At 41.5% G+C, this 24,137-nt stretch overlaps 1 protein-coding gene across 3 annotated transcripts; it reads right to left on the bottom strand.

Annotated features, from left to right (window-relative positions):
- Positions 1-2,231: 2,231 nt before the first annotated feature.
- On the bottom strand, positions 2,232-23,894 carry CDC42 (cell division cycle 42). Of its 3 annotated transcripts, none has more exons than XM_083452297.1 (6): positions 23,769-23,894; positions 13,792-13,933; positions 10,092-10,164; positions 8,600-8,709; positions 8,288-8,485; positions 2,232-5,126 (listed from the first exon to the last, which is right to left on the bottom strand). In XM_083452297.1, exons 2-6 carry the CDS (start codon positions 13,894-13,896, stop codon positions 5,037-5,039), a joined length of 576 nt encoding a protein of 191 aa, XP_083308423.1. In that variant the 5' UTR covers positions 13,897-13,933; positions 23,769-23,894; the 3' UTR covers positions 2,232-5,036. The 3 variants fall into 3 exon arrangements, with proteins under 3 accessions (XP_083308423.1, XP_083308421.1, XP_083308422.1); XM_083452295.1 differs by having other exon boundaries at positions 2,232-3,629; positions 23,769-23,893; XM_083452296.1 differs by having other exon boundaries at positions 2,232-3,629; positions 23,727-23,815.
- Between the last annotated feature and the right edge of the window lie 243 nt (positions 23,895-24,137).

Below are 24,137 nucleotides of genomic sequence, written 5' to 3'. Positions count from 1 at the left end.
TGCTCCTGGTTGCGAACTTTGCCCTGGGATGTGAACAGAAGTCGTGGGCCAGCAGGAGGCCCCATTAGCGAAAGTGTGCCTCATGTTAAGAATGGTTTCGGGTTAAGAATTAAGTTCGTAACCAGAGGTACCACTGTAAAAAACACCAGCTCAGGAAAACCTGGCTTTGTCTCACTTAACACACAGGTCCTATTCCCCAAGTTGGGACCAAAGGATTCCAAAGATCAGAATACAGTATCACAGGAATAAGTATTCTAATACATATTACAAGAGGGAGGAGGGGGAAGAGCAGAGTATGCATATAAAAACCACAGCTGCCTTCTGTTAATTTTTCATTCAGTACGGGCCCCACAAATAATTCCTGGGAGCTGCAGATGAAGAAACAGGCCAAGGAACTAATTATCATCCGCTGAAGAGACCACTAGTGGCCTGAGAAAATTCTGTTTTATTTGTTCTGTCCTATTTCAGTATTTTAAACTGCAGGCTACCTTAAGTGCACTGACAGACAGCAATTAAATGCAGTTAGAAGTTTCTGGACACGCCCCCCCCAAGCCTCTCTAGCCCAAGCTGAAAGACAAAACACAACTGTACTAATACAGTGTCATGACAGAAGAAAGAATGCCTAGCAATATTCCGATATTGCATATATACACACAAAAGAGAACACTAGCCCTTTTATCACCTAGCTGATTGGTGGTTGAGGAAAAACTCTTGTTTTTCTTCAGCCTGGACTGAAGGCAAGAAACTCAAGAAAGTCCAGGTAGGTACACCCTTCCATTTGGCAATTCATTCAGACCTGCAGAGTATATGGTTCAATTATGTACACACTAGCTATAGTTGTTGGAGAGGCTTACCCCCCACAAAAAAGAGTAATCACTTTGTCATCCAGAACTGTATAATAGGGAATATGGCAGGTTGCCCTTTCCAGCTTCCTTTTAACCATGAAGTCTCAAATCACTTTTAAAAACCATGTAGACAATGCCCAATGAAGGCTCAAAAATCAGGAGCGAGGGCAGGAAATCCTCCGATCAAAAAAAGCAACATTTAGCGGCCTCTCTTTTCCATTCTGCTTATTGAATAACAATTCCTGTTTGCAAAACAGCCTCTAAATGAAGTATGGATCTTGCAGTGCTAAACGTTACATACTTTAAACTGAACTACTATAGTAAGGCCAAACAGGACACAGATGACTAGCCTATGGGCCCTTCAAACGATGGTGGACGCCAACTCCCATCAGCCCTTACCAACAGGACTAATGGACAGGGAGGGTGGGAGATGTAGTCCAGTCCAGTAACATCTGGAAGGCCAAATGTTATACACCCCTGGACTAAAGCATCAGGTCTAGCAAGGGTCCCTACCAGAGCACACTTAGATGAAAAATCCAGAATTGAAATTGCTGTATCAGAGGATGATCAACTCACAGGTTGAATGAACAGATGCCAAGACTTGTCCAAAATATAAAGAACACTGCTGTAAGCCAAGTCATAATAACTGATCACTAAAAAAAATCTACTCACAAAATTCATAGTAGACGCTAGAAGCCAACACTCATCTTTCATTTGTGACCCATTCTCAGGGTGCTACTACTCTAGGAATTTCTTGAAGATGTTTTACTTCAACTAGGCTTTGAGAAGTGCTTTAACAGCTAGAAGCTCACAGCGCAAGAAGTTATTCATGGACATCCCAAAAAGTTTATTTGTTTGCCGTTATTTTACAACAAGAGAACAAACTTCTCTTTTGAGGAAAGGCACCACATTTGGATACTAAATCCAAACCACAAGCACAAAGTAATCAATGGACATTTTCTTCTAAGCTACAGGGTTCTGGAATGCACAAAGTAAAAACAAGATCTCCAAAATCCTCCCTACAAGGCAAAATAAATCTCAAAACTGGCCAAGAAGCCTCCAGTCAGCAGAGCATGGAGGGAAGTTTTAAACTAGTTGTTGAAAAGTGAGTCCTGAAAAAAATTATATATATAAAGGGGGGGGGTCCTGAACTCATAGCTCAAGAAGAGGTTCAGGGAGGGAAAGTGTGCTTATTTCTTTAAAAAGACACACAGACTATAAGTTGTCTCCAATCTCAGTCCTACTCAGAGCAGACCCATTGAAGTTAATAGACATGACGAGCTAAGGTTCATTAATTCTAATGGGTCTATAGTGAGTAATATTTAGCTGGATTCAACTCTTTAGACATAAATCAGTCAGGGAAAATAAAAGTATTCTCAGTCGGGCTTGTGAAGATACTTTATGTTTAATACATCTGAAAAATGCATATACAAAGAACTTAGACATGGAAAAAAGCATCAGTTCAACACTAACGAGACTATAAGAATTAGAATTTGGGAAGACTGAGAAATATTAAGCCAGAGTATAGTTCTAGTAAGATCCCTATTAACACTGGAGTCAAAGACCCTCACATGGTGTGTTATACTAAGCAACAACCTGGGGAGGCAAGAGCTGCTGACACACAATGCACTTTTAAGGTAATTCCTCTACTGGTCCCCAAGGTGCCGTATTGAACATCTTTCCCATCCACATTTTCTCCTCATGGAGGCGTGTCTCCTTCCCCCTCTTCAAAGAGAATGCTAAACCGTTTTGCGGCATAGTCAGCTGGTTAGCTTCAACCCTCCATTACAGCAGGCAAAGGCCATGTGAGTGGGTTTCAAAATCTCACTCATGTGGCTGATCAGAAGCCTCTGCTTGCCAAGAGAGAGGCTGGTTGTTTAGCAAATCCAATGGACTGCACTAACTTTAAAAAGATGCAGTTCTCCCCTTTCAATTAATGCCTAATAATGTCAAGTTTTGAAAACTAACTACAAAAGAATTAGTAATTGGCAAAGTTAGGTGGGGTTTGTGTAGATGTGTGTGTGCGTTACGCACCCAAAAAAAAAAAAAAGCTTTTGGCGTAATATATAAACAAAAGACTTGTTTACACATTTCATGTTTTAAAGGGCAAGATGGGAATTTCTGACCTGCTTGGAGAAAAGAAAGGGAAACAGATCGAAGGCAACTTCAGAGGAGGTGCAGGATGAACTACACCCCTCTTCAATGGAGCACCAGTTTTGGGACATTCTCATTTCCAGAATACGTTCCAAGGACTGAAACCTGCTCCCCCTAGACTGCAAGCTGGCCACAGAAGATCAAAGAATCCAAGCAGCGCCAGCCTAGCATGATGGGGAAAGGCTTTGAGGCCAGAGCCTAAAAGTTAGTCTGTTACAGAGAAAAATCACCACAAGCATGCCTGAATTTTAAAAACAAAGAAATTAAACAGTAAACAAACAAAAAACCCTAGTACTGATCAGTGTTTGCTGAAATACAATATTATTATTATTTTTTAAAAAAAATTCAACTAACTGAAGGGCACTGGAGGAAGAGCACTAACATTTGCATCTCACACAGGGAGCGAATGGGAAGAGGGTGCACGACATTCGTCATTATTGCAAAAACAAATGGGAAAATCTGAATCTTTAGTTTGATTTCAACATTGCTTTTAGTATGACATCAACACCAGCTTTGCAGAAGGGGGCCGTGAAGGGATGTTCATAGCAGCACACATCTGCGGCTCTTCTTCGGCTCCGGAGGCTCCAGGGCAGCCAATATCGCCTCGTCAAATACATTCTTTAGGCCTTTCTGAAAAGGGGCAAAGAGAAAGGGGCTGTCTCATTTTCTGGGTTATTAAAAGCAAACCGTGTTTTAAAAAGCCCACAAAGACAAAGTTAAAGATTGAGTAGAGATGAAGATCCTGCAGTGAAGCAATATTCCTTTCCGAGTGTTTGAACCTTGTTTATCAGTCTTTTTAAATGATGATGATGATAATAATAATAATAATAATAATACAGAGCACCCAACATTTAAGCCCATAAAACAGCCTGAGGACATTTTCAGCAAGTCTCAATATTTCAAGAAATGAAGTACATGTACTAAAGCAATTCCCATGGACCGTGTGTGTGTGTGTGTGTGTGTGTGTAAGTAATATTACAACTCACATGCTAATGACAATGCATTATCCCCTGTGTTGAAAAAGAAGTAATGATCCAAGGAAAGGGGGCAAGTGACACCCAGGTTAGATTAGCAAGCAAGCAAGAATGGAGAATCCTTTGGCACAAATCAGCCAAGCCGTGTGACGTACCATGTGTTACTGAAGCAGCAGTAGACTTGGAAGCAAGGAATGGTAGTAGACTTCAATAATGGGAAAATGAACAGGTAGGTACTATAGTGTATAAATGTTAAACTGAAGCAAATGAATGCAGACAGGAATAATGCTTCATCAGGCATTTATACAAACAACTAATTTTAATTTTGAAATGTAAAGAACTACAATTGTATGTCTTTTCCTTCCTTCAGACAACAGAAGCCAAATGGTATGACTTTGTTTTAAAGAAGCTTTACATTTTACAGTTGCAAGTTTTGAGAATGAGTAAAAATAAGTGATACTGTGTCACTGAAAACAGAAGTTAAGACGTCTGTCAAGCAGTAGCAGGTACACCAAACTTCCTTCCCCTCCCACTTAGAGGACCAACAAATACTCCACTACAGCACAAACAGCCAAAGCAACAGCAAGCCCCACTGCACAGAGGAAAACCAGAAAATCCTTCACCATTTCAGCATCACTTGCAGGTCACTATGTCAGGTACAATCATCATGCAAATACAGTTAACAGAGCCACAAGAGAGAAAATGAATTGCACATCACTTCTCATTTGGATATAAAAACTCTTAACCAGGTTTTCACTTATTCCTCTCAAGTTTAACTTTTGAAATAGACCTTCAGTCCCTTAGCAACCTAACTTATAAAGCTATTAAAGATCCAGCAACCCAAGAAGCAAAAGGTTTAAGCGAGTCCAGTTCATGTTCCATAGCCATAACGAATTGTATAAGCAGTTTCCAATCCAAAAGCTAATACAGAGTTTGCTCTAAGACGTTAAGTAAAGACACAGCTTCTTTCAATCAGGATGGTTTTATTTGTTTTTCAACCAACTTTCTACAGCAGCAGGACAGAGGAAGCAGCAACAAGAAAGGAAAAAAAGAGGAAACTGTTTTAGAATATACAGCATTTCCGTTTGGGTTGAGTTTCCGGAGGCTCGAGGGCAGCTAGGATAGCCTCATCAAACACATTCTTCAGACCTCTCTATAAGACAGAGGGAAGGAGAAAAAAATAGTAGCCAGGTTAGAGGATTAGAGAGAGACACAAACACACACACACTCACACAAGCAGATACAAAGAGCATTCAGGAAAAAGGTGGTCAGCAAAGCAGATTTACTTTGTAACAAAGTAGATCTTTGAGGGAAAGAGGAAACAAGACAAGCACAGCAGAAGGCTTAGCAAGAATGCTACCTGGATACTTGTAGATGTTTTCTTACCCTATGAGTGAAATATTGTAACGTATCTCTTTCCAAAAGGAGCTTTGTAAGTTAAAAGGAAGAGCTGAAAAGTAGTTGTGTTAGTGAACACCTCAAAATTGCATGTCCCTCTCAAAATGAAACAAAATCTACTCAGGAAGGCTCATTCCTGGCACTGCCACCACCACTGCCAAGAAAATCACAAGGTAGTTGCTTATCTAAGGGTACGCCCTGCTCAGCTGCAGTCCCTCCCATTTCACATCCTGATGGCACTTGCTCTGGGTGGCCATCTGCTGCTGTCAAGCTCATTTCAGCAGCAACACCTACCTACACAGAGCATTACGAAGGGAGAGCACCACAGGGAATACTTTTGGCCAAATGTAGCCTCTAGTTATTTCAAAACTTACTGATATTACAGCAAAGGATGGGTGAGGTTAGAACCCTCATAGGGTGGCATGTCCCGGGAATTCGTTTGCTGCTCTCCAATTTCATATTGCTACTCATGAGTAGCAAAATACTCACCACCCACTTTCATGGTTTAACAGCATGCTCTGCCAACTGTAGAAGAACCTAATGCATGTAAATGTAGGCTCAAGTGCTATTCACAAGTATTTGGGAGGACTGGCTATCAACAAATCTTTCAGCGATTCTCAATGAATGGGAAAAATCAGTACTGTCTTGACCATGTTAAGAGTTAAGACAACTCCACACCACCTCTCTGGGGTTGCCATAAAGTCCAGGGAAGCAAAGATTATTGCAGCTCACGAACACTGGTTTCGGCATGAACACACACCAGCTTATAAAATGGTATGCTCCAGTTACTGTGTCAACAACAGCAATTATGGCCCCTGAGGTCCCTAAGACAGGTAAAAGAAATCAGAAATGGGAGCTCTAGACAACTGTGTGTTCTGAACACCAAGTGAACAAACGTTTTTGTCTACAACAGACACATCAATGCACAAACCAATGATCTGCAGCAACAGGATTTCTAAGAAAAGGAACAGCAACTCTGTAACAGATTTGCCACTGTCACAAACTGACAGATAAGTATTTGCAACTGAAACTGAAGACACTGGACTCGCCTAAATCTACTGCACTGTACGCAACCAATAGCCCAGAGAGTGAAAGAAATAGGTCCTGCAAATATACATCTTACCAGCACAAGCACCCCACCCCCAAACAGATCATTTTTCATTTATCTGTCTGCTTTAGATAAACAATCTTACACTGAACAGAGGTTTTGTGGGGAAAAATGATGTAAGTGATTAAGTGATTTGACGTCATGGAATAGGCCTACATGATCATCCAAGCATGTAGTAAGCTCAGCTGAATATCCTCTGGAGAGCCACAGAAAGGATTTCCTGCAACCAGGGACTGCATCCCAGTGCCTGCTGTAATCATTTGCCAACTCCATTACACAAGTATCAGAGTAATAATAATAAAGTAGTGTAATGGTATAATCTATTACACCATAAAGCAGCAGTTTCTCCCTTGCTTTGTTCTTTATACAGAAAAGCAATTTAGCTGATCCTGGATTATAAGTGTGAAAGCAACTGTTCTAAATACAATCTCAAGCTTAACATGCTTGTTAACTTTGTTTTAGATTTGTGACAGGCTAGCCTTTGAAAAGCCATTTCACAAAAACAGGTTGTTTTTTTAATTCACTATGTTTTCTATAAATTCTTGCCTAAAATGGGTTTAGGAACATTTAAAAGGCCAAAAGTGATATTATCATTTGAGACAACTACAGGCTACAGCATACAGTAATGAGATTCCCTACTTTAGCTATCACCAATATGCAGCCCTCCGGATGTCTGGACTACAACTCCCACCAACCAAATGGGAGTTGTAGTCCAAAACAACTGATGACACCAGGTTGGCAAAGGTTGCCTTAACTTGGAAGAATTATGTGGAAGATTTTGGCTGGAATTTCTAGTTAGAATCTATGAAATCTCAGAAAGAAGGGCCTGCTGCAGCAATGGGTGAGAGTGCCTGGTGGTCACAGCTCAAAACTACAGTGTGTTTCACCACTTGCGTATACCACCAAGTGATAATGAGAACTTAGGTAAAGCCCTAATGCTATTCACAGAATTATAAGCAGAAATATTTCCAGCCCTATGCTTGATGATATTACAGTTCCATGTCCAACTATGTGTTAGTTGGGATTTGGGAAAGGGATTTGTGGGAAGTCACAATTCCCTGAAAAAGCCTAATTTCTGAAAAGGTGTCGTAGTTTTGCTGCAGTGCCAGTAATATGCAGGAAAAAGTAACTCAAAACCTTAAGCCATTTACTATTTGTGCAAGTTCATCATGATTCTCATGCATAAAATCAACTGATTAGGTATAATTACTATTGCAGTTCCGTAACACCACTAATGTTTCACCAACATACATGCATTAAATTTAGCTGTAAAGTATGCTTTCTCACATATCAGTTTATTTTTATTAATAGGTGTTCCCTGTGCATCAAAGGTAGGTGAGAAACTCATTCAATTCTGTATGTGTTATATAGGACTGGTTTTGAATTGTCAATCATACCGGTCCACTTGTTTTAATTAGTGTTCTTGCGTTAGAATCACTCACACTATCACCTAGAACCCTTACAGAACCCATGATGATGAGATACACATCTTTATTGACTATAATTTAGCCGTTTTTCATAACAATTAACCATCCTGACAAAATTTGTGTTTGTTCTATTATATGCTCAATGATAAACATGTGTAAGGAAAATAATTTGTTTGCAGAAATAAATGCTCAAGAAAGTAAGTCAAAAATACTTGATAAATTTTTGAAGCTAGTTCTAGTATCTTCAGGTGAAAAACATTTAAATTCTTCTCATGCAGCTAGAATGAACCATAAAGAACTCACTTCCCCAAAGAGCATGTTTAGCTATTCCACTCTACTAAGAAAGAAATAGTCCAGAACACCACAAATGAGAAGCCTTACCTGTGTGAGTGCAGAGCATTCCACATATTTGACAGCCTTCAAGTCCCGTGCCAGCTTTTCAGCAGTCTCAGGAGTGATAGGCTTCTGCTTATTCTTGGCAAGTTTCTCAATTGTTGAAGGGTCATCTCTGAGATCAATTTGGGTCCCAACAAGCAAAAAGGGAGTCTTTGGACAATGGTGAGTGATTTCAGGTACCCACTGAAGAGAAGATAAAATATGATGGTCGTAATGCAAATATCAGGATATCAAACAACACAGGACACTTTTTACAAAGCCTGACAAAAACTAGTTTGGGGGTCAAAGAATACTCACCTTTTCTTTCACATTTTCAAATGAAGATGGCGAGACCACTGAGAAACAGACCAGAAACACATCTGTCTGTGGATAGCTGAGGGGCCGTAATCTGTCATAATCTTCCTGTCCTATTAAAATTAAAAAATGACATCAGAAGCCTATATTGACGGGGAAGGCCTTATAAATGTGTCATTTTTTTCAGATAACTATGCAGGCATACGGGGGGGGGGGGGGGAGGCGTGGAGAGTACTGCCGTAGATTAATAACTTCTTACACCCCAAACAACTTATCTTCCTTGCTCTCAAGATTATCTATGCTCTCAAGATTATGGTCAGACAACAGAAAACTGACAATTTTCATCTAGTATATCAATTTATCAACCAGAAACCAGATCAAGCAGCCACCTTGATTATTTTATAGAATGGTGGTATAAATACCCTAAGAAATTCAGCCTGAGATTTTCAGTTCCATGTAGGAAGAATTCTTTGATACCAATACCACAGGTGCCATGAGTCTGACTTACTCTGATGTCAGGCAGATAAGCAGAAGCAATTCTCCACTTCATCCAGAGAAAAAGCAGCCTATTACTGCCATGCACATTGCAAATTGCCAAATCACCCTGTGAGAAGTAGACACTGCTCTCCACTGACCAGAATTTGGCAAGCAGCAACTCCACTGGAACCATCCTTCCTCCCTGCTGATCTGCCACAGTGCTTACTCACATGCACTACACCATCTATGCATAAGTGCCCATCCCAGCCAGGCAAGAACTGGAAGCCTTAGTCACCCTCTGTGCTTAATTTCACAACCTAGAAATACTGTGAAACATCATGAAAGCTGTATGAATGGCAATGTCCACCCTGCCTAAAGGCAAGAAAGGATAGAGTGCTGCCAAAGTAGCATTCCTGGATTGGAAACAGAAGTGTGCACACACAATCCTTAAGACAACATACTGCGTAACATAGCCACAAAGAGTGCACTATGCTATTTCATACACCTCAGATGAACTAATACAATAAACCTTCCCCTATTCTCACAAACTATGCTACATCCTCCCTTCTACTCTTCCTGTTACAATGGCTTCTTCCTCTTTACTTCTTTCCCTTTACTGTCCTGTTCATCTTCATTCTGTTCCTTCTCTAGTCCCCCAAGAGAAGTGCCTACCAGATTAGTTCTCAATTCTAGCTGAAACAGCCACTTTTACTAGAAGAGTAAGAGTCTCTCCACTATATTTTAAATCCCTTTCACACCCTCACAAAATGGTCTGAGCTCAAAGGCTGCCTAAGGGGTTACAGATGCAGGATGACAAGATATTGAGCTTCACCACCTGGGGGCCAACTGGAAAATACTGCTTTGACCACATAATACAGTCATATCCTGCAATTCTGTGTATACTTGATGGTTGAAAGTTTTTTCAAAATTTGAAAGCCTGTCTTGAAAATTTAGGTAAGCATCTAGGAAATCAAGTCACCTGCTTTCTCCATGGGTTTAATTTCAAAAGAGAGCTTACCTGCTGTATCAAAGAGGCCTAAGGTATATGGCTCTCCACCAATCATCACTGTTACAGCATAGTTATCAAACACCTGGGGAATAAGAGAGAAGAGGCAGAGTGAAAACATCACCTTCCAAACATGCGCCATATGCAGGCAGGTAAACCAACAGTCAAAAGAGAAGTGTGAATTTGTGTTCATGACCTATCAGATGACTGAGTTCAATTATCACCACTAGACACAACAACATTGAAGTTGGCACACCTGCCAATAAAAAGAAACTTACAAAAACCTTATTATATTCTTCAAAATTTGCAGTTGCCACTGTTATGAAGTACAAAGCATAAAGTAAGCAACACAGTAAAAATATAGCCCACTCTTGTCTACTGAAAATCAAATGAAAAAACTGATTGTAAAAAGTAGTTAAAATAAATAGCACAATTGTTTCGTTTTCTCTCTCTTTTTTAAAGCTGAACAAGCAGATTTGCTAGTTTTATAAAGACTGAAATCTTTAAAAGGTTCAAGTTATAGATGACAGTTTATGTTAACATTTACATCTTAATGCAGGTAGCACATTGGTCAACTAGTGAAAAATGGGTTCAGGGCTCTGATTATGGTGTAGCAGAATAGTCAAAGGTGAACATTTTACCTACTACACTACATGCATGTGCGAGCAAACATCCACAGAACACAATCCTTTCCAAAAGAACATCTTAACTGCAAGCTTCCCATGCTTAGCAAACCATACAATAATGCTTTGTATCATGCCATTGTTTCTTGGTCTCACTGCTGAAGCAGTACAGCAGCAGCCTCTCTCAGATGCTAATTTCAATGATATTCAGTATGAAATAGGGTGTTTGGGCAGTCTATTCTGCAGACCCCAACTTGCAACAGAATTTCCTTTATCAAATGAGATAAGTGAGGATCTTCAGATTATGGCTTTGTAGCAACTCACTTTTATGTTTTATTTAGCTATATAGATACATGCTTGCTAAATGGAAACCAATTCAGTGGCAGAGGGGGGAATGCCCTAAAGGGATACTATATTGATCTAAAGATAAACCTTTACTTAGGCAGCAGTCCACAGTAACTTATAAGGGGTCTATGCTCTTATCAAAACTAGAGGAACTTGTCTTACACCAGAAAGCCCTGGTTTGCTTTATCATGCTATTATGAGGACCAAGATGTGATAGCCTGAAGGGAAGATCAAAGGAATGCCAAAAAAAAAAAAAAAGCCAGCTCAAAGCATAGCTGCTCACATCCTTAAAATTTGATATGGTAAGTGAGAAGAAAATAAGACAATACAAGGATTTACTGTAGAGCACAGAAGATCCATTAACTGCTAAGGTGTAGGGGTTAGAGATGTGAAGGTATGGAAGACAACTGGGGAAAAAATAATCTGCCAACGTCTTTTAAGATTTCCAGTGGAAAAATTAGAGACATAGGGGAAAACACGCGGGGGGGGGGCACTCTTCTGAACTAATGTATTTTTCAGAATGAAGGAAATACTTTTAAGCCTTAAGGTTTAAGGCAAGGTTTTAAAATACTATTTTATCTTTACACTATCAAAATGCTTTCCAATAATCATGTAATTATTCTTTAAGGTAAGTGATAAGTAATTCCACTTTTAGCATACTGTAAACATGGAGATCTCTCAAATTCCCTGATTCTCCATCATGTGAAAACATTGTCAATATTTACGAATACCGAGATTAAGAAAGAGTAGAAAGGCTTGTTTCAATCTGTTGAAACCTTCAGTTTCTGAAATTTATTGAAGTAAAATAAGAATTCAGAATTGAATTTCAGTGTCTTCCAGACATTGTTACTGAATAAATAAAAGCTTGTGACGCTAGTATTTATAGCAGGCATGGCCAAACTTGGCCTTCCAGATGATTTGGGACTACAACTGCCATCATCCCTAGCTAACAGGACCAGTGGTCAGGGATGATGGGAACTGTAGTCCCAAATCATCTGGAGGGCCAGGTTTGGCCATGCCTGATTTACAGGTAAACATTTTTTAAAGTGGCATGTGGCTTTCATGTGGTTAATTTTGACCACAATTACTACTACACTCACTTTTTGCTGTGATTAGAAATTTATAACACTGTACTACTTAGTAATTTAACTCAACATTCACGCTGATCATTTTTTTCTGAAACTAAAAAAGCAAAACTCAGCATCCATATTTAATTTTGTGTGAAGAACTCCCTGGTCCTGAATGGGGTAACTGTGCCCCAGAAGAACCAGGTGTGCAGCCTGGGAGTCATTCTGGACTCACAGATGTCCATGGAGGCGCAGGTCAGTTCTGTATCCAGAGCAGCTGTCTACCAGCTCCATCTGGTACGCAGGCTGAGAACATACCTGCCCACGGACTGTCTCGCCAGAGTGGTACATGCTCTAGTTATCTCCTGCTTGGACTACTGCAATGCACTCTTCGTGGGGCTACCTTCGATGGTAATCCACAAACTACAACTAATCCAGAATGCAGCCGCTAGACTGGTGACTGGGAGAAGCCGCCAAGACCATATAACACCAGTCCTGAAAGACCTACATTGGCTCCCAGTACGTTTCCAAGCACAATTCAAAGTGTTGGTGCTGACCTTTAAAGCCCTAAACGGCCTTGGCCCAGTGTACCTGAAGAAGCGTCTCCACCCCCATCATTCTGCCCACACTGAGGTCCAGCGCCGAGGGCCTTCTGGCGGTTCCCTCACTGCAAAATGCAAAGTTACAGGGAACCAGGCAGAGGGCCTTCTCGGTAGTGGCACCCGCCCTGTGGAACGCCCTCCCATCAGATGTCAAAGAGATAAACAACTACCTGACATTTAGAAGACATCTGAAGGCAGCCCTGTTTAGGGAAGTTTTTAATGTGTGACATTTTAATGTACTTTAATCTTTGTTGGAAGCTGCCCAGAGTGGCTTGGGAAACCCAGCCAGATGGCCAGGGTACAAATAACAAATTATCATCATCATCATCATCATCATCATCATCATCATCATCATCAATATTATGACCTGTTAAGTTAGAGTCAGTCTCTAGTTCTGCTTTTTCTGTTGCAAATAAATTGGAATCTCTCTGAAAGAGGGATTATAGCTTATGAGTATGCTTATCCCACTGCCTCCTCTGGTGTTGCAGATTTTCTGTCCCCCCACCCCAATCAGCTTGCTACTTCATCTCAAATGCTGGATACATCTGTAATTACAGTTTGAATAAAACTAAGGCTTCTGTCATTTAAAGAGTCATAAATGCACCTGTTACCAAACAGTACAATTTATGTGCTATATACTTTTTATGGTCTTTAAAGTCTGATTAAGTACTACACACATTTCAAATTTTATTTTAAAAAATCCAGAAATTTTACACCTGTGTAGTGATCAAATAGATAGCTGACAGAGCAAACTAGAGACTTATATAATTAGTTATATGAACTGAGAACCAATGGCCTCAACAAAGGAGTCTGCAAATTACCATGTCTACATGCTAGGAGAAATACTAATCCCTCAAACAGAATATGGATTCAGAAACATGGTAAAACATACAAAAATACAATGCCACAGCCACATCATGTATACACAATATCGCTAAAAGCGAAAACACATAAAATACAGGAATCAACTAATGATATACATGTACCAGTATGTAATTTAACTGACAGAGTTAAGATTTGCTATTCCCCACATTACACAGAAAAGAAAAATATTGAAATGTTACTCTTTACTCACCGTTGGTACGTATTCAGAGGGGAATTTATTTGTTGTGTAAGAAATTAGAAGACATGTTTTACCAACAGCACCATCACCCACAACTACACACTTAATCGTCTGCATAGCTGAAGTCTGCTACTTTTTCAGGTCCAAGATTAATCTAGAAAGAACAAAAGAAAACAATTGCATATTTTTATAATTTTGTACAATGGGAAATAGTTTTTCATCACTATTACAGCTTCTGTATTAGCACCCCAATAACTTTAGTCAAACAAGGTCTATGACAGTTGAAGCAGCTAAAAAGTTGAAACAAAAAATTCAGAGGCAAGAGACTTTCAGGAGGAATCTATTTTCCTTCTCAACATCTGATAAGGAACCACAATTGATTAAAGAATAATTTCAAGTTGGGCTCTAGTTTTATTTCCTCATCACTTGGAAACCCAGTAAACCTTCATGGAAGCTCAAAGGGCCTACATGGTAGAGAAAACATTGCTTAAAAGTTACTGGCACGTTATTTAAAAGGTATTCACCATTAATGCTCCCCTACGCTCAAATACTGTAAGGTTAGGAACAAGAAAGAAGAAAGTATTTATTTATGATCTATGTGTATTTTGTATGATTTTGTCTATGAAGAAATGTGATATATACATCTCAACACATTTCAATTTCTATCTAATCTGAATTTCAAAGTTAGTAACAAGCTTTAAATGTCTTGCTCTCGCCAAGCTGGGGACCTCCAGCCTACATATCCGGTACCACAGCTGGAATCTGCCTTCTAACCACAAGCCCTTTCCTTCCTGTTTTGCAAGTAGACACCCAGAAGTAACAATGACATCCTAGCCAGCCAAACACACACACTAAACAATTGATATTTTAATTTCAGAAACAATTTCTACTACATAGGAAAAATACTACCTTTTGAACCACACCTTTTGGCCTGTCTGAGATCAATAACATTAAAACGAACCCTTCAAAATATGGCTTGACATGGCATCTAATTCCGCCCTTTGGTGCTCTAACTCAGTTTCCAGTTATTAAAGGAAATACAAATCAGATGCAGCTCTTTTTGCTATTACTGTGGTGAGAGGTTAATGTGCTTTTCTGAAGATGAAACATTTCAGCAAGTTACATATGCATACATATGTATGCTGCCCACTTCCTTTAAAAAGCCCCATTTAGTACAGCTACCTTAGGGCTGCCATGTGTCCAGAATTTCCCAGAATACTGCAGTCGGAAGAAGTCCGGGTAGAAATCGCAAAAAAAAAAAAAAAAGTGTCTGGGAAAATCCAGACGTATGGCAAGCCATGTTGGCAGTGTCATTTTTTGCAATTTTCCTTAAAAATAGCTTGAAGACTTTTCTGTCCAGATTTTCACTGTTCGAAATGCTAAGCTAGCTACAAAAGTACCTTGGTTTAAGAACAGCTTAGTTTATGAACAACTTGGGATTAAGAACGCTGCAAACCTGGAAGCAGGTGTTTTGGTTTGTGAACTTTGACTTGGAATAAGAACATGTTTCACTTCCTGTTGAGTGTGTTCCATTTGTAAATTGAGTCCCCCGCTGCTATGGGAAAACACACCTTGATTTAAGAACACTTTGGTTTAAGAACAGACTTCCGGAATGGATTAAGTTCATAAACCAAGGTACCACTGTATTTCCTTCATCTAGATACATACATTGTTCTTCCTTCTAACAGCATAGATACACACTGATCGATGAGGTCACAGCTCCATCCTACTGTTGGGTGTGTTCTCCTTTGAGTCACTGTACTTTGCCTTGTTCCTTTCCTCTGTGTGCTTTACTATCTCTTTTGCAGAGACACACCAACACGGAAGTAGGACTGGAAAAGTACTGAGGAATATTGGATAAGGTGGGAGGGCATACATCTAGCTTGCCTTTAGCAGTTAAGAATCATTATTTAGAAAGCTTTGCTAACACTTGTTAACACCCTCTCATCAAAGCATACCTCACTCAGTAGAATCTTTATGCTGATGCTCAGCTAAGGCAGCACAACTACTTAACAGGGCCTTCTGATGCACGCCCACCCACTTTGAACACAAGCCACACCTTACCGCGAGATGTAATCTCAGTAGAGCTTTCTTGACTTTCCTTCCCTCACAAGTTCACAAAGTGTTCCTACAAAAGTCAACCAACAGGAATATTACCCATTCTTAGGCTTCACCATACCAGCCACCAAAGGAAGATAGGTAGCTCTTCTAATCTTACATATACTACCCTTCAGATCAGAAGAGCAAACTAAAAGGAAAATCCACGGATCATTTTCAGGGTGGCCTCGTTCAAACAATTATGCAGCTATGACTAATTTAAATGAAGTTTCCATTTTGTAAACCAAAGTGTAGACTAACAATCTGCCATAAGTGGTCAAAGACATGTACAACCTTTATACTAACCTATAAGAGTAAATAAGAAGCTTTACTAACACAGTCCATATCCACAACTGCCCTGACCTGAAAATACATATTTTGCTCTGGAGAGAGCCCATGGTCAAGCAAGACTCTCCAGTATTCTTCGATGCTTGGAAAAACATGAAGGTCTGACTTCAGCAGCATTGGGAAATGGTAAGGGCTGTTCCTGATCCTGGGCTGAGCCTGAGACACAAGACGTCCTGCTGCTTTCTGAAGTTTAATGGAATGGGGACATGGCTCCTTTCCTCTCCTCAGCTGTGGCGAACAACACTCAACAGAATGTTACAAGACCCTGCCCCTTCCTGGAAGGGGTGGGGCAGGGCCACGATAATACATTTTAGCTGGCTAAATAAGCCAAAATTTGTTGACTCTGATAACTACCTTTCCAGAACAAGGACTAGCACAACCACAAACATTAACTGAAAGTGGTCATACCTGCAAAATTTAGATAGTTAAAGGGCTTAAAACAAGAATATGAGCTCATATAGGTAGGCTCAGTGGATTATTTTTGTGAACCAGAGATGGAATCTGAACACCAGTAATAAATTCTTTTCTGATTGGGGCTACTGTTAGATCCCAGTATCAAGCCCACAATACACAGATGACAAACACTGTGCCATACTTATAATGCTTTGATGCCCAAAGGTAGATTTTTCTCTAATCTCATTACATGTAAAAGTATGAGAAAAGTATTTTAGAAAGTATGGAGTGAGTATCTAGAGATTAACACTAGGTATATATTAGCTTCAACTGTTGTTTTAAACCTGAAAGCACTGGATGATACCTTTTAAAGAAAACAAAAAATACAATCCTGACTTTTTTTTAGTATTCACCCTGGTATTTGCTTTCCTAATTTTGAGGTGAAATGAAAAACATGTTCCCACACACATCATCACCCTGTTCAGATTACATATTCCAAATAGCAGAACACACACACTAGAAACAAGGAAATGAAGAGCACTGAGCAGATGCTTTGCTTCACAGAAGCTCCTAGCAATGGAGTCAACAGACCCCTGGATTATTTATCAAAAGAATTACTGGTGCCCTGAAATCTAAGAAGCTACCTGAATTCCACACAAATAATAACCAGCTGCACTCTTCCTAAACTCACTATGCTAATTTCTTCTGACACACACTAATAGAAAATAGAGAGCATTGTTATAGCTTGGTTTAAAGCAGTTCTTCATGAACATTTCTAAGCTAAGACTACCTCATCAGTAGGTTAACACTGAACAAATTTTACATTTTTAATTTTTCATCTTTAAATATATTTGAGTAGAATTTAAGCATGACAGAGGCAGGGGGAAGCAAGCCTATGTCTTAAAGGAACCACATAATAGCAAGAGAGTCAGTGTGGTGTAGTGTTTAGAGCAGGCATCCCCAACCTGCGGCCTTCCAGATGTTTTGGCCTACAACTCCCATGATCCCTAGCTAACAGGACCAGTGGTCAGGGATGATGGGAACTGTAGTCCAAAACATCTGGAGGGCCGAAGGTTGGGGATGCCTGGTTTAGAGTGTCAAAACTAGAACCTGGGAGAGCAGGGTTCAAATCTCCACTTAGTTATGAAGCTCACTAGGTGACCTTGAGTCAGTCACTGCCTCTCAGCCAACCTACCTCAACAGATTTGTTGTGAAGAGGGGCATAACAATGGACACAACCTTGAGCTCCTTCAGAGAAGGTGGGATATAAATGCAACAAATAAATAATAAACAGATAGCAATCAGTCTAGCAAAAAAAAAAGCGGGGAGCCCCCAAAATGAAAACAGCTATTCATTGTGTGACCCACACAGGAACATGTTAGTATTCACATGGGTCATGACTCACAAGTGTGAGAAACCCTGATTTAAAATGACAAATATAAAGATCTTTAAAGTAGGCAAGTGTGATACTACCAGTCCAATATAACAGGTTAATTTAGGAATGTCTCATTGAGCCCTTGGATCCAGGTTCCATTAAAATAAAAGACCTCAACAACATGCTAAATAAAACTGAATGCATTGCTTTCATAAGATATGAATTAAAAATTCACATATGCATAATGGACATGACTTTTAACCTTTCCTTAAAAAATAATTGATGAATGTAACACCCATGGGCACCAGTGTTCTCAGACACATCACTGATGCTTGCCAAGGCCCTCTGCCTATTTCTATTTTATAGTTTTTAAAATAATAATAATGAGGGTTTCTTTTTAAACTTTGTGGTTGTAATGGGGGAGGGTTGCCTGTTCTTCGTATGCATAGTAAGAGTCTTTTTCTTTTGTCTGTGTTTTATTGGTTTGTGGGGATGTACATGCTCTGCCTGCTGAAGGCAGAGTCTGCGCACTGCCAGTTTTCTTCTATGAAAATTGTATCCTGTGGTGCCCACCACAGTTTCTTAGATATCCAAATGCTCCCAGGACCCAGAAAGGTTGAGAAACCTGAAAACAATTGCATGGGAAAAGTAATATGAAGTAGAACTCTTGCAAACACAATTTTGAAATATTCATGTCAATGACAGACAGACAGACAGACAGACAGACACACATACACCATCCTCAGATAGAAACCTCAAGTTTATGCAATGGAGATAAAAAGCAATAGGAAAAGGAAACTGTTAGATTTACAAGCACTAAAAAATAAATTAAAAAAGAACAGCTTGCTGATTGCTTTGCTAAGCAAACAAGTAAACAACGATTTTTGCAGACACAATTCAACTAGACTAAAGTGTTACAATAGTTAAAGCAGTATATAATTTGTCCCATCTTTCTAGAAACATTGTCCTATAAAACCAATTGTATTGTAAAGAGGCGCTACTCTCTCTGTAAACTGAGATTTGCCCACATACTCCCTAGGTGGCTACTAACCCACAGTAAAGTCCTCCAAATGCCCTACAGTAATCAATGAGAATTATTCTGGGTGAACATGGCTGACATTTTTCTAACACCATCTATCATCTGTCTGCATAAATGCACAAGAAATATCTGGGTTAACTTCTCTGGACACATACATTAGGGGATTTGATTTATAGCTAACAGGCAGTACATAGCTTCAAGGTCAGATTAAGTGCATCAATTCCTAGCCAAAGAAGACTACAAACACAGAGCCACTACAGAAAGTACCACGTTACCATTTGCTTCTTTCTTATCATAAAGGAAGCTTCATCGGGAGTTTCTATACCAAAAAGTACTATTACATGATTCAGTTTATGCTGGATGCTAGTCAACATGTATCAATATCTAATTATCAGGACATGCACAAGCACACTATGAGAAAAGACAAGTTTGCAGCCATATGCAGAGAGTTTAATTACAAAGTAAAATGGCTTTTATGGCTGTCCTTTTAGTGTCCATACTTGGAATAAATAACTGATCCTCGTACTGCATACATCTCATTGCATGCATACAGGCTCAAACAACCTAAGGAGTTTCCATCACAAGATTTCTGTGAACGTTCTTCCAGTACAATATTTGTTAACAGAAAGCATGCTTCTGGTGGTCTCAATAACTGGGTACCCAATAACTCACTGTACTTTTACACACAGCAGTAGGACTGATAATAAGGGCTGTAGCTCAGTGGCAGAACATCTGCCTTCAATACAGTAGGTCCAAGGTTCAATTCCCGCCATCTCCAGGGCTGGGAAAGATCCCTGCAAGAAACCCTGGCAGATCACTCACTGCCAGTTAAGTGCTGGCAGTACAAAGCTAGCTGGACCAATGGTCTGATTCGGTATAAAGCAGCTTCTTATGTTCTTATAAGCTAGTTGAAAGGAATTACCACCTCACTTTGCAATAAAACCAACAAAACAAATCTGCATTTAGAAGGTCTCAAATTAGTTGTGCAGAAGGCTCAATTATTTCTGGCAGCCACATAAACAGATGAGTAGGTGACTACTAGGCAATAGTCTGAAGATCTCAAAACCTTGCTACATTTGAATGCACTTTCTATAAACACCAACTTCATTTTGGTACCTATTGAGAAAACATATATCAAACTGTGTGCGTAAATTAAGATGGATGTTTACTGTATTGTGAAAGTAAACTGTCTTTTTGTTTTCCCCTTTAATAAACTTGCAAGCAAAAAAAATCACAACAAAATCTCATTCCACTTAACACCATCTTTGATCATGATGGTATTAGCTTCACCCCACTGGCCAATTCCTTCTTACACTCCAAGGACCCCAATCTGGACAGATAATAATAAAATCTGAGAATTTATAGTGTCTTCAAAGTGCTTCAAATAATCCTTACAACCATTCTCTAAAGCAAGGGTGTGCAAACTGAAGTCTTCCAGAGGTTGCTTGGACTACAACTCCCATCAGTCCAGCTAACACGGCACACTGTCAGGGATGAAGAGTGTTGAAGTCTAACAACATATAGGCCAGAAGTTGACCATAGCTGCTCTAAAGCAGCTGTATTATCCCCATGTTGCAGATTTGGGGGCAGGCGAAAGAAGAGAACTGATGCTGGGAGAGAGTACCCTTCCTAAGACCCACTTGTGCAGAGCTGAAATGTGAAGCAGGGTTTTCTCAAATGATAGCTCTCCGCCATTCTGCAACACCAGCTGTACGTAGAACAGTGGACTGACTCAGTACAAGGCAGCTCCATATGCCAATTGTTTGCAACATGCAATTTATTCTGTGAAAGTACTGTAATATATTCTGTTCTGTGTGGTAGATTTTAAGATTTGTTTAAAAAATGTGAACACCCAGCCACAGTGAAGTTATAGATTCAAGGAGTGCATTAAGAACCTCTTATTATTGTCATGAAACAACAGCCTCATAAATAAGTCACTAAAGTTTCTAGCCTTACTTAAACTTGCCTACTAAGTGGGCTATTGGGCTGTGTTTCTCCTCAGTCAACATAAAAATGTAAGCTAGTGGCCCTTCTAGCAGGCTATAAAATTAAAAATGCCTGCTTAGTTTCCAGGCTGCCCACAAACAAGGAGGCTTCCCCTTCTTCATGGCCAACATGAAAATGAAAGAGACTGGCAGGGGGAGTCCGTCCTCTCCCACTTATTCCTCACTTATTCACCCAGATGCATGGGATCCCTTTCTGTCTAAAGTCAGAGGATCTTCTTAACGCAAGGCGGTGATATAGTACCACTAAAGATCAGCAATCTGTCTCCTTGATCTTTCATAAACATCTATATACATGGACAGCAATGTATATCTGACTGCAAGGCTAAGACAGAAAGGGTGGCTTGTCTATGTGTCACCTAGCCAATTCCAGTCTCCTAGCCACTGAATTATTGGTATTATAATTCACATACTGCAGGTGGCAGGACAGAGAATACCAATAAAGATGTTCAAGGTACTCAATATACATTAACTTACATCAACCCTGACAACAGTTATGAAATAGGCCAGAAATATTAGCATCCTCTTCCAAATATCACAGATGGGGAAAGTCTTAGGTTGGAGCAGCTTCATCTAAGGCCCAACAATCCTGGTCATTGCCCACACTTGCTAGGGCAAGTAAATTGTAGATCAGTGACATCTGGAGGGCCAAAGGTTCCCCATACCTTACCTAAGCCCACCTATGGAGTTTCTGGCAGCAGAGGACAAGGGAGAGGAGAGAAATACTTCCTGAATAGTAGCTAAACATCTCTACTGATTCACCAGCTTTGGAGTGGGGGTGGGTAGGGAGTGATTTTTCATACTGCAGAGAAGGGAAATATATTATACCAGTTTTGGGTTCAGACTACATTTGCTGCATGTAGCTCACAATGAAATCGACTAGACTTGAGGCAAATCATGGCTAACTTGTCCCATGGATTTCAATGCAACTACTGTACTCTAAACTGCATGCAATCCATAGCATTTAGAACTCACAGCACTTCACACGTAAACTGGCTGCAATCCTAATTAGGAGATCAGCATTATTATCATCCCCTATTTTAGCTAAGCCTGAATACAAAATAACTATAGAGTATGTTTTCCCTCCATCCTCCATTTTCCTCTCCATGTTGTCTCCCTCCTTTCCGTTTCCTATATTCTCAGTGACAACAACCTGTCTACAAAACTCCATTTCCCTCTTCAACGTATCTCCTTCTGTACTGCAATACAGGGACCTGCCCTGTCACCCTTTGCAAGCCCCTCAGAAGAAGCGACCTCTTCCACAGGGACCCCCTTCACTGACACCTCTCTCTTGCCAGTGTCCTACATTACAGACCTGTCAAGAGACAGGGGCCTACCATCCTATCCTCTGTAATCCCTTCTGGAGCAGAGACCTCTTCTCTCACTCTCTGTAACCCCCCTGAGAGCAAGGGAGAGAGGCAGGGGCATGCCAACAGAGATCCCCTTTCCTCCTCCAGCCTGTCTGCTCCACTGGAAGCCCACTGGAAGAAGGGGTCTGTCCTCTCCTCCCAAGTCCCTCCCAGGGGTAAGGAACCTGTCCTCCCATCTGCTCCACAAGCCCCTCACAAGATTGGGAGGGCAGGATCATATTCAATGGTATCCCCCTTTTCTCTCCCCCTCCTCCTGCCTCTTTCTTGTCAGTTTCCTGCATTAAGAGGGCCTGCCATGGGGGAGGGTGCTGCTCCCAGCGGGGAGGCAAAGGGACATCCCCACCACCTCAAGAAAGATCCTCCCACCCTGCCCTGTATTCTGGTGGGCCAGAGACCAAGTCTCTTCTGCCTTTTTTAGGCCCAGGACACACTTTTCACCCAAACATGCATTTTGGGACCGATTTCTTTTCACTATACACACACACATATATATATTTGAGGCAGCAGGGGCTCCTGTGGCAGCCCCCCCTTGGATCCGGCCACGAATGGTCTCCAGGTGCTGGGTCGGGGGCCTGATCCAACAGGAGCACCGCCCGCCACTCAAACATATATATATGGCAAAATGTTTTTATATATTAGAAATGCACGTTTTAACCCAAACGTGCATTTGGGGGACCCCTTTCTTTCAAGCGGGTCTGAAGCAGACTAAAAAGGCCTGCTCCATATAGGCCTGGATTGGGGGGGGGGGGGAGAGAGAGACCTGTCCCCGGGAGGCCCCCTCCCTGTTCTCTCTCTTCCCCTTCCTCTGCATTGGCGAGGGCCCCGTCCACGCCCAGCTTGGGGGGGGGGGGGAGATTGCGGCGGGGATATACACGGAGGAATGTGGGGGAGGGGGGAACCGAGACAGGAAGAAAGGGGGGGAAAGACCGAGCGGGGAGGCCAGCCGGTAGATAAGGGAAGCCGGCGGAAAGGCGGCCCGGTGTCCGCCGTCAGGATGGTGCTGGTGGGGAGAAGAGGAACTGTCTCCTCATAAACGGGGCGCGCGGATAAAGAGCCTAACGGACGCCCCCCCCATCCTCCGCCAGTAGCCCCCCTCTCCCTCTTTCTTCCTTTCTTCTTCCTCCTCCTCACGGAGCTTCCGGTCGCCCCTCCCCCACCTCGCTCGGGAAACCGTTTCCCCTCCCCCCCGTCAATCAAGCGGAAAAGGATAAAAAAAAACCCAGGGCGACAGCGGCGGCGTCTCCCCCCCATCGTGCCGCCTCCGCCCCACCGCCAAGAAGAAAACGTCCCCCCCTCCACCCGCGACCCCTCTCCGTACACACCCGGGCCCGTCCGCCTTCGTCTCGGCGGCACCAGCGCCTTACCTCACGCAGGGCGCTCTCGCTCTCCTCCGCCGGGCGTTGGCAGCTCGCTGCGGGGTCTCCTCGCCTGGGCAGCAAGGGCGGGAGGGGGAGGAGGGCCGGGGCGTGCGCGCTGACGTCACCGCGCTCCGCAGGAGGCGGGGCTCCGGGAACGGAACAGAGGCTTCGTCGTTTCGGGTGGGAGGGGGAGCGGGTTAGCGGAGCCTATTTCTATTTATTTATGGCGTTGATAGGGCATTCCTGTTCCTCCAAGGGGGTGTAAGCGGTTCTCTTCCCCACTCCTCAATACAATACCCCCCACAACAACAATCCTGTGAGGTCGGCCGAGACTGACTCCAAGGTCACACCCGGTGAGAGCCTTCATGGCTGAAG

This window comes from Podarcis tiliguerta, assembly GCF_965153285.1.
Source record: "Podarcis tiliguerta genome assembly, chromosome: 8".
Classification (NCBI taxonomy): domain Eukaryota; kingdom Metazoa; phylum Chordata; class Lepidosauria; order Squamata; family Lacertidae; genus Podarcis; species Podarcis tiliguerta.
The sequence above is the reverse complement of the archived record's forward strand: the minus strand, read 5'-3'. Positions and strand labels throughout refer to the sequence as shown.

Excerpts from the sequence above, each read along its gene's own strand:
- CDC42 (XM_083452297.1), bottom strand. The coding sequence starts at position 13,896 with ATGCAGACGATTAAGTGTGTAGTTGTGGGTGATGGTGCTGTTGGTAAA. Across the intron at positions 10,165-13,791 it reads CCTCTGAATACGTACCAACG|GTGTTTGATAACTATGCTGT; the intron begins GTGAGTAAAGAG and ends CTTATTCCCCAG. Across the intron at positions 5,127-8,287 it reads AATGCTCTGCACTCACACAG|AGAGGTCTGAAGAATGTGTT; the intron begins GTAAGGCTTCTC and ends TCTGTCTTATAG.